We start from the raw sequence: 17,795 nt of genomic DNA on the forward strand, positions 1-17,795 counted from the left end.
TTAATACTGCATATTTCAGTTTTACTATAAAAAAACTAAGTTGTTTTTGACAGAAAAGCCATAAAACATTTCTTTTAATTTGTATTACTTTATATCAACTTGAAGTTGATATAGAGATTTACTGTAAGCGTTAAATAATTAAAAAATAATAATAATCTGACTTATTTTTAACATTTTAATGACTGAGACCCTTTATGGTCCCCGGGACCCCTATAGGTAAAATAAATAAAAAATGCATATATTTTGTTATGGTTTGAAAATGAAAAATATCAAAATGGTCCCCCACATGCTTTAATTTTTCCGTGTGCGGTCCTCAGTGGAAAAAGTTTGGACACCCTGATGTAAACAAACTACGGTGAGTTCAAGGACCGCCAAAATTAATAGGACAAAACGACGCTCGCCAAATACTCGAATCAGTGAAGCATGTTTAATATAAACAGTGTGCTTTATAACAATGAGGGAGGTTTGTGTCATGTTTGTCCTCATACAGAAACCATATTAAAACAAAAAATATATTTTTTTCCCCTCATCTGTTTTCATTTTTCATACATTTTTGAAAAAGCTCCAGAGAGCCACTAGGGCGGCGCTAAAGAGCCGCATGCGGCTCTAGAGCCGCGGGTTGCCGACCCCTGGGATAAGGTAAACATCTGTTCAGTATTTTAACATAAAAGTGTTTGATTGTGAAGCATTAAAAGCCACAAAATGCAACGGCCCCATCAGACCCACAAACGCTGGCTGAGTAACAACAATATGAAGATTACACAAGGGTTACGTGAGTTATTTTTAATCAGGCGTTAGCTCGGGCAGCTGTGCGGTGGCTGAGGACCCCCCCCCCCCCCCGCCCCCCCTAGCTTCCAGCGGTTGATGCTGGGCTTGAATACGTTCTCCCGCGGCACCGCGCCACTTCACACCGCCTGTACGCAGCTCCGGTAATATTCCCGTCGGAAGTAGTCGCCTATACCCCGCAGGACCAGAGCGAAGTGCCGGCTAAACTCCTCCAGCTGGCATCCGCGAAGACTTCCCGGCGCGGTGGTGATGGAATAAGGAACGCTGAGTCGGGAAAGCTCGGCGCCAAAGGCCCCGAAGCTGAGCTAGCATTGTTTGCTAACTAGCCGGCTAGCATAACACATCGCGATTAAAATAAAAAAAATTGTTTTTGTTTTTTTGCGCCGCTTCGTTTTGACGCCGACTTTACGCGACAACCGCTCGTTTTTGTTGGTTTTTTTTTTGCACTTTGTGGGTGTTTTTGCAGCTGAGAAAGTCCACTTGTGAACTAGCGAGGGGCGCTCATGTGAGGTCTTTTATCGGCCAGAGGGATGACGGCGGACTAGTCAGCGAGACGGACTCCAGACGTTCTTCCAGTCCCCGCAGGACTTGATTTAAAACCTCCCCCGGGTTTCTCGCCCCTGTCCCGCTGTCTGCTGGCCGCGCAGCCCCCCCTCACCCCGGCTGTCCGATGGAGGACCATGACAACATGGACTATTTCTACCAGCAGGTGTTGCAGAAAGATGTCAGTCGCAGGTTGCAGGTCGGCCAGGACTTCATCGACTACCTGAGGGACCCCAGTCGTTCCACGGACGTGGAGCAGGACAAGTCCCGGCTGGACAAGACCGTGGACGAGCTGACGGGATGGGTCAACTCCAGCAACTTCAAGGTGGGTGCGAATTAGGGCTGGGCGATATGGCCTTTTTTTAATATCTTGATATTTTTAGACCATAGCCAGACGATGGACCCTGTGCTGTTTTTCTTGGGAATTAATTCTTTCTTCATTTGTTGCCAGATTCGCATCTTCTTTCTCTCGTATTACCACTCGCACCACAGCTAACGTTACCCTAGTTACGCGGCCCGGTGCCTCCTGGTACCCTAGCACCTCCAAAACCCTCAAATCTAAACTCCAAACATCCCACAACAAGCTAGTCAGATTACTTCTAGACCTCCACCCCAGATCACACCTCACTCCTACCCACTTTGTCAAAGTGGGCTGGCTCAGGGTGGAGGACAGAGTAAAACAACTTGCACTGAGCCTAGTCTATAAAATCCGCTACACCTCCCTGATACCGAAGTACATGTCAAACTACTTCCTTAACGTAAGTGACCGCCATAACCACAACACCAGGTGGAGCTCCACTAACCACGTTAAACCCAGATTCCGATCTAACAAAGGTCTTAACTCATTCTCTTTCTATGCCACATCAATGTGGAATGCGCTCCCAGCAGGTGTAAAAGAAAGGGCATCTCTATCCTCCTTCAAAACCGCAATAAAAGTTCACCTCCAGGCAACTTCAACCCTAAACTAACACCCTCCCCGGATTGTTAATAATCAAATGTAAATAATCAAATGTAGATACTTTTTCGTATGCCTTCCGATCTCTCTCTCTCTCTCTCCATAAAATAGATACCATATTTTTCGGACTATAAGTCGCAGGTTTTTTTCATAGTTCGGCCGGGGGTGCGACTTATACTCAGGAGCGACTTATGTGTGAAATTATTAACACATTAGCGTAAAATATCAAATAATATTATTTAGCTCATTCACGTAAGAGACTAGACGTATAAGATTTCATGGGATTTAGCGATTAGGAGTGACAGATTGTTTGGTAAACGTATAGCATGTTCTATATGTTATAGTTATTTGAATGACTCTTACCATAATATGTTACGTTAACATACCAGGCACGTTCTCAGTTGGTTATTTATGCCTCATATAACGTACACTTATTCAGCCTGTTGTTCACTATTCTTTATTTATTTTAAATTGCCTTTCAAATGTCTATTCTTGGTGTTGGCTTTTATCAAATAAATTTCCCCCAAAAATGTGACTTATACTCCAGTGCGACTTATATATGTTTTTTTCCTTCTTTATTATGCATTTTCGGCCGGTGCGACTTATACTCCGAAAAATACGGTAATCCTCTCTGATATATTTCTATATTACTTAAAATAAAACTGATTGTGTTTAATAAAATTCTACCCTAACATTGAATAAAGTGGCTGTACAGGACAGATTTAAATAAATAAATAAATACATGTAAAAATATATTTAAAATTTTTCTGACTCGATTAGGAATCGTTACAAATAAGAATTGCGATTAATTCGAAAGTAGATTTTTTGGCACTCCATATGTATGTATGTATGTATATATATGTATGTATGTGTATAATATATATATATGTATGTGTGTATTAGGGCTGCAACAACTAATCGATTAAATAGATTAAAATCGATTACCAAAATAGTTGGCGATTAATTTAGTCATCGATTCGTTGGAACTATGCTATGCGCATGCGCGGAGGCTTTTTTTTGTTTTTGTTATTTTTTTGTTGTTGTTTTTTTTGTTTTATAAACCTTTATTTATAAACTGCAACATTTACAAACAGCTGAGAAACAATAATCAAAATAAGTACAAAAACAGTACAAAACAGCGCCAGGGCGGCGCTGAGGCTACGTCTCATGAGGTGGCGTAAGCTAGCCAATGATGTGTCATGTGCAGCTCACGTGACGACGGCGTCTCCTTTGTTGGAAAAATTCGAAAAATGGCGCAGGAAAACAGTACCGATAGTTTAGCGGAGAAACATCTTGAGGTTATTGCTTCAATGGAGAAAAGTGTACGACCTAAGTCGTCAAAAGTGTGGGAACACTTCACTTTAAAGACTTCAAAGAAGACCGTTTCCTGCAAAATGGCACGGAAGTACAACATTGCTTCAGAAGCACCTGAAGAGGAAAAATGTTGGAGCCATGGATGAAGGGAGGAACTCACAGTACGTAACTTTTTAAGTCCATAGTGGCAACAAGCATTCATGAGTTCAGCTTTTTTGTGAGTAACGTTAAAGTTATGCCTTTGTTGCAACGCGGGGCTGATAATATGTCTTCGGCACATTTGACTCCGTTTTGAGAGAGAAAACGCACGGTTACCAATTTCGAAATAAACGTAACGGACAGAAATATCTCAGGTTGGTTTCATAATGGATCAATGTAGCCGGGCTGATAAAGCTATATAAATATATTTAGATTTGAGTGACGCTTTAGTATAACTAAACGTTATGAAGGTGCTGGAATATTTCATGCTATTATTCAGAGGCAGCCTAAAATGAATCCTTTATTATTCACAACAGAAACATGTACAATATCTGATTCAGTTCTGATGAATTACATTTCTGTGTTATTGTTGGTGTATGCTGCACCCCCAATGTCCACAACATGGTGCCAGTATGCTGGTTTTTTTCAATAAAATACTTGAAAGGATAGAAATGTAGTTTGTCTCTTTTAGCCGATTATTAATCGATTAATCGAAGTAATAATCGACAGATTAATCGATTATCAAATTAATCGTTAGTTGCAGCCCTAGTGTGTATATATTAGGGCTGGGCGATATGGCCTTTTATTAATGTCTCAATGTTTTTAAGCCATGTCACGGTACATGATATATATCTCCATATTTTGCCTTAGCCTTGAATGAACACTTGATGCATATAATCACAGCAGTATGATGATTCTATGTGTCTACATTAAAACATTCATACTGCATTAATATATGCTCATTTTAAACTTTCATGCAGAGAGGGAAATCACAACTAAGCATATTGACCAAAAGTGTATTTATTAAAGAGTTATTAAGCAGTGGCACAAACATTCATGTCATTTCAAAACAGAAAGTGCAAGATTGTCAGACCTTTTAAAACAAGCTATTAGTGCACTTTTGTGCATGATGTCACTAAGATGACATATCAAAACAACACTAAATTAAAGTGCACTTTTTGTATAGAACGCCACTACAATAGTTTAAAACAAATAAAGTGCACTTTTGTGCATGATGTCACACAAGATATTTCAATAGGATATATAGATAGATAGATAGATAGATAGTACTTTATTGATTCCTTCAGGAGAGTTCCCTCAGGAAAATTAAAATTCCAGCAGCAGTGTACAGAATTGAGATCGAATTTAAAAAAGTAAATAATGGGGGTATAAATGGAAACAAAATAGAAAAATATTACAGTAGAATAAAAACAAAAAGCATCAATGAGAATACAAATATAACAGTAAAATAAAAATATAACAAGAGAAACTAGGCATTAGTGACAATGTTATGAAAACGTATTACACTGTTATTGTTTTGCATCCCCCGTCATTCTAGTACCCCCCTCCCTCCCAGAGAGGAGTTGTACAGTCTAATGGCGTGTGGGACAAAGGAGTTTTTTAGTCTATTAGTCCTGCACTTGGGATGAAGCAGTCTAGCACTGAACAGGCTCCTTTGGCTACTGACAACGGTATGCAGAGGGTGACTGGCATCATCCAGGATGCTCACTAGTTTTTCCACAGTCCTCTTCTCTGCCACCGTCACCAGTGAGTCCAGTTTTAGTCCGATCGTAGAACCGGCCCGCCTGATCAGTTTCCCCAGTCTGGAGCTGTCCTTAGATATACTGCCCCCCCAGCACACTACGATGTAGTACAGAACACTGGCAACCACAGACTGGTAGTACATCCACAATAGTTTTTTACAGACGTTGAAGGAGTGCATCCTCCTCAGGAAGTACAGCCTGCTCTGTCCTTTCCTGTACAAGTGGTCCGTGTTAACAGTCCAGTCCAGCTTGTTGTCCACCCACACCCGAGGTACTTGAATGAGTCCACGGTCTGTACCTCGACTCCCTTGATCACAATAGGTTGTGACCTTGGACTCGACCTCCCAAAGTCAATGACCAGCTCCTTGGTCTTTGAAGGGTTGAGCTGCAAGAGGTTCCTGTGGCACCAGACAACAAAGTCCCTCACCAGCCTCCGAAACTCCTCCTCTCTGCCGTCCCTGATGCACCCGACGATGGCTGTGTCATCCGCGTACTTCTGGATGTGACACAGCTCTGAGTTGTAGCAGAAGTCAGCGGTGTACAGGGTGAAGAGAAGAGGGGCCAGCACCGTTCCCTGCGGTGCTCCGGTGCTGCTGATCACAGTGTCAGATGTGATGTCCTTCAGTCTGACGTACTGTGGCCTATCGGTGAGGTAGTCTGAAATCCAGGCAACCAGGCAGGGATCCACTCGCATTCTGTCCAGCTTGTCCTGGAGTAGGCGGGGCTGGATAGTATTAAAGGCACTAAGTGTCAAATAAAAGTGAGCTGCATAATAGGAAATCAAATAGCGTATGTCCTTCGCTATGTGGTAGGTTCCTGCGGACGTTATCTCCTTCTGTTGTGGACTAATTTTTTCATACGGTGTTGATGTGGAAATGGTTGCTTTGGCATTTTGTGGGTATGGCACCGAACGGAGTTGTTGACATGTGGAGTTTCTTCATTCTCTAGCGGGTGACTTTTCAAATGATGCTACAAATTAGCAGTAGGTGCTACTTTTTGTAACAACTCTTTTGCCGCATACTTGTTCGACATCTTCCCGCTTGAAGCCAAACCACCTCCAGACGATGGACCCCGTGCTGTTTTTCTTAGGAATGAATTTCTTCCTTCATTTATTACCAGATTCGCACCTTCTCTCTCGTATTACCACTCGCACCACTCCGCTAGCATCACAGCTAATGTTACCCATGCTGCTACCTCTCTGCTCAGCGAGGGCGTGTGACGTTTCACGCGCGACAGTATGTGACGCATGTAAGAAGGTGCGCTTGTTTATGTCTCTGTGAGAAGGAGACACAAGAAAGAGTGAGAAGAGCCTGTAGTTTAATTCCCGCAGCTAAAAGCAACGGCGTGAGAACGTATACTCGAATATCACGATATAGTCATTTTCTATATCGCACAGGGACAAACCCGCGATATATCGAGTATATTCGATATATCGCCCAGCACTAGTATGTATATATGTACAGTATATGTATGTATATACATTTGTGTATATATGTATATACATTTGTGTATGTATGTATATACATTTGTGTATGTATGTATATACATTTGTATATGTATGTATATACATATGTGTATATGTATATATATATGTATATATATATGTATGTATGTATGTATGTATGTATGTATGTATGTATGTATGTGTGTGTGTGTGTGTGTGTGTGTGTGTGTGTACATATGTATATGTATGTATCAGTGTTTCCCACACATTCATTTATTTGTGGCGGCCCGCCACGAAAGAATTATGTCCGCCACAAATAAATAAATAAAAATAAAATAAAAAAACTTTTTTTTTAATTTTTTTTTAAAATTTTTTGTCCCGTCCAGCTTCTCAGGCAAATCATATAGTTGATGTAGATGCCCATATAGGCTGTTCAGATTTACTTTACAAAAGAGAAGTGTAGGAAGCTTCTCTTGTTGCCTTATTTGTATTTCACCACTACTGTTTTCTGTTTATTTGTTACTGACTGTGGCAGGACACCTCTGCCTCTGTTTCACTTTATGTTGCTGGTAAATAATATGGTTGTAGTAGTAGGCTAAAGTTAAATTATTTAGTATGTACTAATTAAAGGGACAGAGATTTAAGAGACATTTTAGCTTTTATATTTTATAAGATATATTTTTTGTAAGAACCACAATTAATAAATATATTTCAGTGAATAGCTTATTGTTCAAATCTGTATATAAATATGTACATAAAGTGTTGTAATTATATTGTAAAATGGATGGATGGATTGATGGATGGATGGATGGTCGTTTAAAACAAAACTGTTATTATTAATTAGTAAGTATACATTTTTTTAGCCTTTTTAGAGAAAATCATATCATTGTAGTAAATTATGCAAATTACTCGATGATGTCATGGTGACCATGCCCATAGCCACGCCCCCACCGCCACAGGTATCTTGGCAGTTTATGGGAAACACTGTGTATATATGTGTGTGTGTGTGTATATATATATGTATATATCTATATCCACATCCACAAAACTTGTAACTTAAAAAAAAAAAAGTTTAATTATCATTACTATACCAAATAATAAATTGCGAGAATTGTGTTGAATTTTTCTTTCTTAAATCCATCCATCCATTTCCTACCGCTTGTCCGTTTCGGGGTCGCGGGAGCCAATCTCAGCTGCATTCGGGCGGAAGGCGGTGTACACCCTGGACAAGTGGCCACCTCATCACAGGGCCAACACAGATAGACAGACAACATTCACACTCACATTCACACACTAGGGACCATTTAGTGTTGCCAATCAACTCGATTTTTGAAACTAAGGACAAGTGGTAGAAAATGGATGGATGGATGAATCAAATTAGAATCAGGATGACGAAGACTCGCGGTCCGGATGTGAATTGATTTTTTTGTGCACCCCGAGGACGTTGTAGTGATTTTCTGCTCAGCTTCCTGCTTGACTTAAGTGCTGCCAAGGGCAATGCTGTTTAACGTCTTAACGTGCTTTATTAAAATATATTAACATGCTAAATTAAAATATATTAACAGGCAACATTTAAATATATTACCATGCTAAATGTAAATATATTAACATCCATCCATCCATTTTCTACTGCATGTCCCTTTTGAGGTCGCGGGGGGTGCTTGCTAAATTAAAATGAATTAACATGCTAAATTTAAGCAGCATCCACCAGAATAAGTAAATATGAGTCGATTTTTTCCGTTCATATTTTGTGCCGTGTTTCCTGTTTTGAGCAAGCAGACTCATTTTCTATTCATGCCTTCAATTAAACATGTGATATATTCTTTTTCCTGGGCGGGGGGTCTAAAATTGTTCTCTGCGGGGGAACCTTTGTCAGGACTAGAGGAGCACTGTCTAGGGTGGGGGAGGGTCAGAGTAGCATTTTAGTTATGCTTACGAGGTCTGCATCCTGCCATCTATCTGTTTGTATTTGTATTAATGTGCCATATAAAACCTCAGACTGGAAAATGTTGCTTTTTGCCAAACAAACATGGTCGGCAGTTAAAGCAATCCCTCCCATTCAGTCGAGAAATTGGATCCTTCCTGTCCCCTTTTGCATCGACTAATGTTGTCTGCATTGATTTGTGTGTGTATCGTGGTGCAATGCGTGATTTCTGATCTCAAGTAGTTGCATATTTTGCTCTTTTTAAGCATCATTTCACAGGCGCATCACAACGTTCGCTTTTCCCTCTGACAACAACACTACTAATCATGACAGACTTCATGAGAGACAACAAAGACTACTTTGGGACAAATGATGATCCATAACCTTATATTTTTGAGCCGGAATATAAGGCGGATGATCTACGAGTTTTCAAAGCTGTGTGCCCAACAGATGCAGCTTTAGTGAAACACTAAGTATCATTTAGCAGTGTTGCTAAGTGCTAAACAAGATATACAAACTATGAACATAATAAAACAATCACTTACTGTACAATGTCTGCTCTCACTGGGATGCAGACTGATGGGATGTTTATTTTCCCATGTAGATGAAGAATGAATCATAATATGAATAATATAATATAAATCATAACCTGCTCAGTGGCCTAGTGGTTAGAGTGTCCGCCCTGAGATCGGTAGGTCATGAGTTCAAACCCCGGCCGAGTCATACCAAAGACTATAAAAATGGGACCCTGCTTGGCACTCAGCATCAAGGGTTGGAATTGGGGGTAACATCACCTAAATGATTCCCGAGCGCGGCCACCGCTGCTGCTCACTGCTCCCCTCACCTCCCAGGGGTTGAGGGTGATGGGTCAAATGCCGAGGATAATCTCACCACACCTAGTGTGTGTGTGACAATCATTGCTACTTTAACCCTCACGAAGGATTAAACAGAAAGTACGTAAACGAGTGCCTTTTTGTGTCTTTCTTGCCATCTCCTGGTCGGAGTTGGATTATCAAAGTTGACCCACTTCTCGGTTTCATGTCCACAACCTTGGACTATCCAGGTGAAATTTGTCATTTAGAACGAACTTTCACCAACTCCGAGGCGATGCAGCAGCTCACCAGTCAATATAGCAGCATGCGCTTGTTTTCTTTAGACCTGTCTGTATGTTAACATTAAGCTAGCAGCATAAAAAACAACTTTTAACTGCCAAACTGTATAGTTGATCCAACATGATTTCTATATGTATGTGTACTTCATGTGTATATTAATGTACTTTCCTTTTTGTGCTTAGTTTTACAATAGTTTTTGTGAAGACTACAATAAACAACCTTAAGTTGGACGTCTTGTTTAATCTCTACTGTTTACATTATTATCTACCGTATTTTTCGGACTATAAGTCGCAGTTTTTTTCATAGTTTGGCCGTGGGTGCGACTTATACTCAGGAGCGACTTATGTGTGAAATTATTAACACATTAGCGTAAAATATCAAATAATATTATTTAGCTCATTTACGTAAGAGACTAGACGTATAAGATTTCATGGGATTTAGCGATTAGGAGTGACAGATTGTTTGGTAAACGTATAGCATGTTCTATCTGTTATAGTTATTTGAATGACTCTTACCATAATATGTTACGTTAACATACCAGGCACGTTCTCAGTTGGTTATTTATGCCTCATATAACGTACAATTATTCAGCCTGTTGCTCACTATTCTTTATTTATTTTAAATTGCCTTTCAAAAAAGTCTATTCTTGGTGTTGGGTTTTATCAAATAAATTTCCCCCAAAAAATTAGACTTATACTCCAGTGCGACTTATATATGTTTTTTTCCTTCTTTATTATGCATTTTCGGCCAGTGCGACTTATACTCCGAAAAATACGGTAACTAAAATCCAACGATCAGGGAGTACAGAATAAAAAAATGTAAATAAATCAAAGGAGTCTTGAAATAAGCGGCAACCGTTGAAAAATACTGCAAAACAGTATAATGTAACAACACAAATATATGTTGATACAACACAGATTTGTCTCTTAGATGTATTTTTTAGCCTTTCAAAAACTACAAATTATACGGTGACATCATTTTGACACCCAACCCACCACACCCCTGGTTGCCACAAATTGACTGACAGTCTTTGGGAAACACTGAGTGGTCGTGCTCCTCCGCAGTGTTCTGCATAATTACTTCTCTTATTTCAATACAAGGCCAGAAGTGAGCTGTGGGATTGTTCCACACGACTTCTCTCCAATGTAGAGATTGTGTTGTTGTTTTTTCTGTGCATCTTTGTTGTGATGGTGGTACTCCGAAAGAAAGGTTTTAAGCCTTTTGAGGAAATGATAACTCGGGCGGAGGGTAACTTGTAGGGATGATACTCGAAACCGGTTTTCCCGGTTGTTTGATAAGAAATGAACCGAGTCCTCGGACTCGAATCCCTTTTTGAGAACCGGTACCCGTTATCGAGACCACTACAGTAAAGAAAAAGAGTTGGTTCTGTATTCGAATCCCTCGGAACGAATCCCGTCCCGACCAGAAATGCTCCGTGTGACATCACAAGAAATGGCGTCATGTAGCTCAGTCATTAGGCGCAGATAGGGAAAGCAGGAAAAAAATGGACGGGAAAAAGCGCTTTTAGGTGTAATAAATGATAAATGAATAAATGATAAATGGGTTATACTTGTATAGCGCTTTTCTACCTTCAAGGTACTCAAAGCGCTTTGACAGTTTTTCCACATTTACCCATTCACACACACATTCACACACTGATGGCGGGAGCTGCCATGCAAGGCGCTAACCAGCAGCCATCAGAGGCAAAGGGTGAAGTGTCTTGCCCAAGGACACAACGGACGTGACTAGGAAGGTAGAAGGTGGGAATTGAACCCCAGTAACCAGCAACACTCCGATTGCTGGCACAGCCACTCTATCAACTTCGCCACTCTATCAACTTCGCCACGCCGTCCCTAATAAAGTTCAAAACAAAAAGGTATAATCCAATGAATAACTTTACTGAGAAATTTGAGCAGGGTAAAATCACATGAACACTTTTACGACCAACCTGAAACATAGCAACCAGGCTAGCAACGCACCTCCTTTACGGCAGCTGTCACAACGTTCTTAAAGCAACCGCAGCACATACATATATGCCATCTCCCTTTTTTAACTTTTGTTTTTCTTTCCTTGTAAACAAAACAAAATCACACTGTATATGTGTTGTCTGTCTAATTATAAATAATGCAGACGAGGCGTGTTGGCTGAGTTCTTGACGTTTACTTTCACAGCGTGCTCATAACCTCATTCTTAGCTGCCAGGTGACGATATGCAACACTTTTCGGGGCTACCGCGCATGCTCGTCACTCCCGTTGCATGCTGGGTAGTGTAGTTGTTATATTCCCTAGCTCATAACATCTTTCCCCCTATAAAGAAATAATGTTAACTCAATAAAGTGTATTTCTTTTTTTAGCTTTAACTTTTCATTTTTTAGCATTGTAACCACATTTGCAAAGAACCTTTCTCTTCATAGAATTTTCTTTCAATAAAGAAATAAAGTGCAAAAATGTCAAAGCATCATAACAAACAGTTATGTCAAATAGCAGCAGAATTGCACTTTTTGGAGAGCTGTATTATTTTCAGTTTTGTGCCTATAGTGATCACAGAGACAGGTTGTTTTTGTGTTACTGTATATATTTGTTTTTCTGAAAAATCCCACTTAATATACTTTGGGTAACAACAGTCAATATTTATTTATTTTATTTTATTTTTTTAGGGGGGTAACAGTCAATATTTATTTATTTATTAGATTAAATTGTTTTCTTATATAATAAAAGTGAGCTTTTGTTAAACCAAATATTGTGTTTTTTTCCATATACAACAACCTATCTGGACTCGATAAGAGAATCGATAAGGAATCGGTTCGATAAGAGGATTCGATAATAGGCTCGAACTCGATAATTTCTTATCAAACATCATCCCTAGTAACTTGTGTTTTTTCTACAGTCGTATGTTGGAGGGCTTTTGATGGCTGGAAACATCCTTACAGTAACAGGAGATGTGTGTGTGTGTGTGTCTGTGTGTTGCGAGGCCTTCATGCTGAGTCAGCGCATTAGTAAAAGGGAGTTGGATGGGTGCAGGAAGACGATGTAATGATTTGGAGTGTGAAGGATGTGTTGGAGGGTACACACACACACACACACAGAGACTACAATGAGACTTTATAAAAACTATTTTTTGTTTGAGGATGATGAAGATTGCGTGATGTTACCAGATGTTTGCACTCTTCCGCCATTGATTTAAGGAGGACGCTGCTGTGAGGTCACCTTGTCCACACTTACTGCATCAGCAGATGCTCTGCTGGGAGACGCAACCTCTCAGATTGATCTGACAGGATGCTGACGGTTGACCTGTTTAAATTTGGTCAATTTTCCAGAGAAAAAAACCAAATCTGTTCCAACTACCAGCGTCAAACTGTTTCCGTCGCAAACCCTTTCTGAACTTGTTACAGGCCGTGTTAAAGTCACATGATGACGTTCTCTGCCGTCACATAAGTGTAAGACAAAGTTTACCACCACGGATAGTAATTACAGAGGTGGGGAAAATCGGATTATGGCTGTCAGTGTCAGAGTTTGGTCCGCATTGCCGGCATTAAGTCGGACTCTTTTCCAGTGAGGGTTGCACTCACCGATTCTGTTCATAACTTTTATGGACATAATTTCTAGGCGCAGTCAAGGCGTTGAGGGGAACCGGTTTGGTGGCTGCAGGATGAGATCTCTGCCTTTTGCAGATGATGTGGTCCTGATGATCTGACCAGGATCTTCAGCTCTCACTGGATTGGTTCGCAGCCGAGTGTGAAGCGACTGGGATGGGAATCAGCACCTCCAAGTCCGAGTCCATGGTTCTCGCCTGGAAAAAGGGTGGAGTGCTATCTCTGGGCTGGGGAGGAGATCTGTCCCCATGTGGAGGAGTTCAAGTACCTCGGAGTCTTGTTCACGAGTGAGGAAAGAGTGGATCGTGTGATTGACAGGCGGCGTCTTCAGTAATGGACGCTGTATAGATCCGTTGTGGTTAAGAAGGAGCTGACCCGGAAGGCAAAGCTCTCAATTTACCGGTCAATCTACGTTCCCATCCTCACCTATGGTCATGAGCTTTGGGTTATGATGGTGTTTAGGGCACGTACGACCGGTAGGAGGCCACGGGGAAGACCCAGGACACGTTGGGAAGACTATGTCTCCCAGCTGGCCTGGGAACACCTCCCGGGATCCGGGAGGAGCTGGACGAAGTGGCCGTGACCCGACCTCGGATAAGCGGAAGAACATGGATGAATGGATGGCATTAAGGCCACGGTACAATATTATTGTGGTATATTTCCGAAGAAAAGACTTAAAAATGAAAAAAAAAATGCCATAGTGTGTTTAATGAAGTGTCAGAAATGTTTAGAATAAACACTGACTATAATTGAACACAAACATAATGTTCTAATCATATGTATTACTTTAAACAAGTAATAAATATAAGAGAGCGAGAAGTATCACTTTGGAAAATGCTGATTCTCAGAAAAGTTACTTGACGATTTGATGTTTACTAATGTTAATATTTCACAATTTGATGCTTGGCTTTGCTGGCGTCAAATATATTAATTAGCTTCTCATATTACTTGTTTTCCTCGCAGTGCAGTGTCATCATCAAACTTTTATTTTGTTTTGACCAAGCTGGCCCATTTCCCACTTAAAACATGGATAAGTAATCCCTTTAAACCAGCAGTTAATTCAATGTCATTGTAAAACATTGTGGGTTAAAACATCACTACTTCTGATTGGCTTCATGTGTCGTCTTGGAAACGCCCCAGACACGGCTTTGCCTTGCAGTACGCAGACCTAAGAGTTTGTTTTTTCTCTAAGGTTTGTTTGTCTGTCTGTTTGCTACATAACTCAAAAAGTTATGGATAGATTTGAATGAATATGAATGAGTAGATAGACTACAGACATCTTTTAGCTGCAAGTTTATGGCGACTGGGGACAAAGTGTCTGACATTCTGTGGTTTTAGAATGCACACAAATTAAATCGTGTCTATTTATTGTATCACTTAGCAGGCAGCTACTGTTCTCACGTACACATTGTTGTGTGTCTGGGAGTGAAGCACGGAGACGGACGTGTGTGTACGGGAGAGAATACGTGTGTTAATTGGGCTGTTTTTGGCAATAAAAGTTAAAAAGAGCGTCGGACTTTGTGTGATTTTTTTCTGGACTCTACAATACATTCCCGTATTTTCAGGACTATAGAGTATATAAGCCGTACTCACCAATTATTGGGGAATTTCCATACATCAATCAATCAATCAATCAATCAATGTTTATTTATATAGCCCTAAATCACAAGTGTCTCAAAGGGCTGTACAAGCCACAACGACATCCTCGGTACAGAGCCCACATACGGGCAAGGAAAACTCACCCCAGTGGGACGCCAATGTGAATGACTATGAGAAACCTTGGAGAGGACCGCATATGTGGGTAACCCCCCCCCCTCTAGGCAACAAGAGAAGTATCCTACACTTCTCTTTTGTAAAGTAAATGTGAACAGCCGATATGGGCATCTACATCAACTATATGATTTGCCTGAGAAGCTGGAGAGGACAAAAAAAAACAAAAAACATTTTTTTTTCATTTTTATTTGTGGCGGACGTAATTCTTTTGTGGCGGGCCGCCACAAATAAATGAATGTGTGGGAAACCCTTGAGCATGAATTTTAATGTTCTAAAAGCAGTATGGAGCATGAATTTTAATGTTCTAAAAGCAGTATGGAGCATGAATTTTAATGTTCTTAAAGCAATATGAAGCATGAATTTTAATGTTCTTAAAGCAGGCAGAGCATGAATTTTAATGTTCTAAAAGCAGTATGAAGCATGAATTTTAATGTTCTTAAAACAGTATGGAGCATGAATTTTAATGTTCTTAAAGCAGTATGGAGCATGAATTTTAATGTTCATAAAACAGTATGGAGCATGAATTTTAATGTTCTTAAAGCAGTATGAAGCATGAATTTTAATGTTCTTAAAGCAGTATGAAGCATGAATTTTAATGTTCTTAAAACAGTATGGAGCATGAATTTTAATGTTCTTAAAACAGTATGGAGCATGAATTTTAATGTTCTTAAAACAGTATGGAGCATGAATTTTAACCAAATCTTTGTCTTAAAACGGTAGGAAGCATGGCCGCCTTAGCACAAACAACATCGCACCATTTCAATGTATTTGCTTGTGTTTTATGAAAAGTGTTTGCATTGATGCCGTCAGCGAAGAGAAATCCATAAATGAGCTGCACCGTTTTTATAAGCCGCAGGGTGCAAAGCGTCAAAAAAAAAGTAGCGACTTATAGGTATATCCATTTCTTGCTATAAGGAAACGCTAGCGAGTAGGACAGACTGTTTTGGTCGGATCTTCCAGGGTTTTCTACGCCAACTAGTGGTGGGGAGGCTCTTAACCTGGATTTTTGCCAAGAGACATCCTAAGCAACGGAAAGCCGGGGGGCCCTGTGTACACTGTATATCACTGCTGACTACAATCCGGCGTGTTGGTCAGCTTTAGGGGCATGTAGAGTTGGGTGTCATCAGCATAACAGTGAAAGCTAACACCGTATTTGCGTATGATGTCACCTAGCGGCAGCATGTAAATACTAAAGAGTGCAGGGCCAAGAACCGAACCCTGGGGAACTCCGCACGTTACCTTAACATAGTCCGAGGTCACATTGTTATGGGAGACACACTGCATCCTGTCAGTAAGATAAGAGTTAAACCAAGACAAGGCTAAGTCTGTCATCCCAATACGCGTTTTGATACGCTCTAATAAAATATTATGATCAACAGTATCGAAAGCGGCGCTAAGATCAAGAAGCAGCAACATAGATGAAGCATCAGAATCCATCGTTAGCAATAGATCATTAGTCATTTTTGCGAGGGCTGTCTCCGTAGAGTGATTTGCCCTGAAACCGGACTGAAAAGGTTCACAGAGATTGTTAGACGCTAAGTGTTCATTTAGCTGCTGTGCTACAATTTTTTCGAGGATTTTCGAGATAAACGGAAGGTGGGACACCGGCCGGTAGTTTACCAGGAGATCAGGATCGAGGTTAAGTCTTTTGAGTAGAGGATGAATAACCGCTTTTTTGAATGCTAGGGGAACAGTGCCAGAGGAAAGTGATAAGTTTATAATATTTAACACTGATGGACCTAGTAATACAAAAAGCTCCTTGATAAGTTTCCCAGGAATTGGGGCAAGTAAACATGTTGTTTGTTTTGTCCTATTTACACATTTTGACAATTCCTCCAATGTTATTTCATCAAAGAGAGAGAAACTATTTTGGAGGGCGGTATCCGTCGTATATACAGTCGTATCTGTGTTAATAGAACCCAGTTGTAGCTGAGATGCATTGTCTTTAATCTCTTTTCTAATGACTTCAATTTTCTTATTAAAGAAATTCATAAAGTCATCTGCTGAGTGGGTGGAGCTACTGGGAGGAGTCCCTTGTTGGGTTAGCGATGCTACTGTACTAAACAGAAATTTAGGATCATTTTTGTTGAGGTGGATGAGATTTGAGTAATATTTAGCTTTAGCTGAGGTAAGCATGTGTTTATAAGTTATTAAACTATCACACCATGCTTGATGGAAAACCTCAAGTTTAGTCGCACGCCATTTGCGTTCCAGCTTTCTACATGATAATTTCTGGGCTTTAGTTTCTTCTTTTAGGGGCCCTTTTTAGCTTTAGCGGTGCTACAATATCAATGGTGTCGCGCAGGGCGTCATTAAAGTTGTTAGTGAGGTTATCAATAGAGCCCACATAATTTGGGAATGGTGCCATTACCGAAGGCAGTAGGTCAGTAAGAGTCGTCGTTGTGGCAGCATTAATGTTGCGGCTGCTATAGTAGTTATTATTATTATTATTATTATTATGAGTTTGTTGACAATGAGTCAGAACTTCGAATTTTATAAGGTAATGATCGGACATTACTTTAGTGTACGGGAGTATCGTAACTTTAGAGGTGGTGACACCCCTGACAAGCACTAGATCTATCGTATTACCGTTGCGATGCGTGGGTTCAT

At 40.3% G+C, this 17,795-nt stretch overlaps 1 protein-coding gene across 1 annotated transcript in view; it reads left to right on the forward strand.

Moving 5' to 3' along the window:
• The first annotated feature begins 868 nt into the window (after nt 1–868).
• clasp2 (cytoplasmic linker associated protein 2) overlaps nt 869–17,795 on the forward strand; it is a 178,680-nt gene continuing 161,753 nt past the window's right edge. The window contains exon 1 of the mRNA XM_062047295.1: nt 869–1,654. Within this exon, the coding sequence (XP_061903279.1) occupies nt 1,457–1,654 (198 nt within the window). The 5' untranslated portion in view covers nt 869–1,456. The remainder of the gene's footprint in view (nt 1,655–17,795) is intronic.

The sequence above is a fragment of the Entelurus aequoreus genome, linkage group LG05 (assembly GCF_033978785.1).
Source record: "Entelurus aequoreus isolate RoL-2023_Sb linkage group LG05, RoL_Eaeq_v1.1, whole genome shotgun sequence".
In the NCBI taxonomy this organism is placed as follows: Eukaryota; Metazoa; Chordata; class Actinopteri; order Syngnathiformes; family Syngnathidae; genus Entelurus; species Entelurus aequoreus.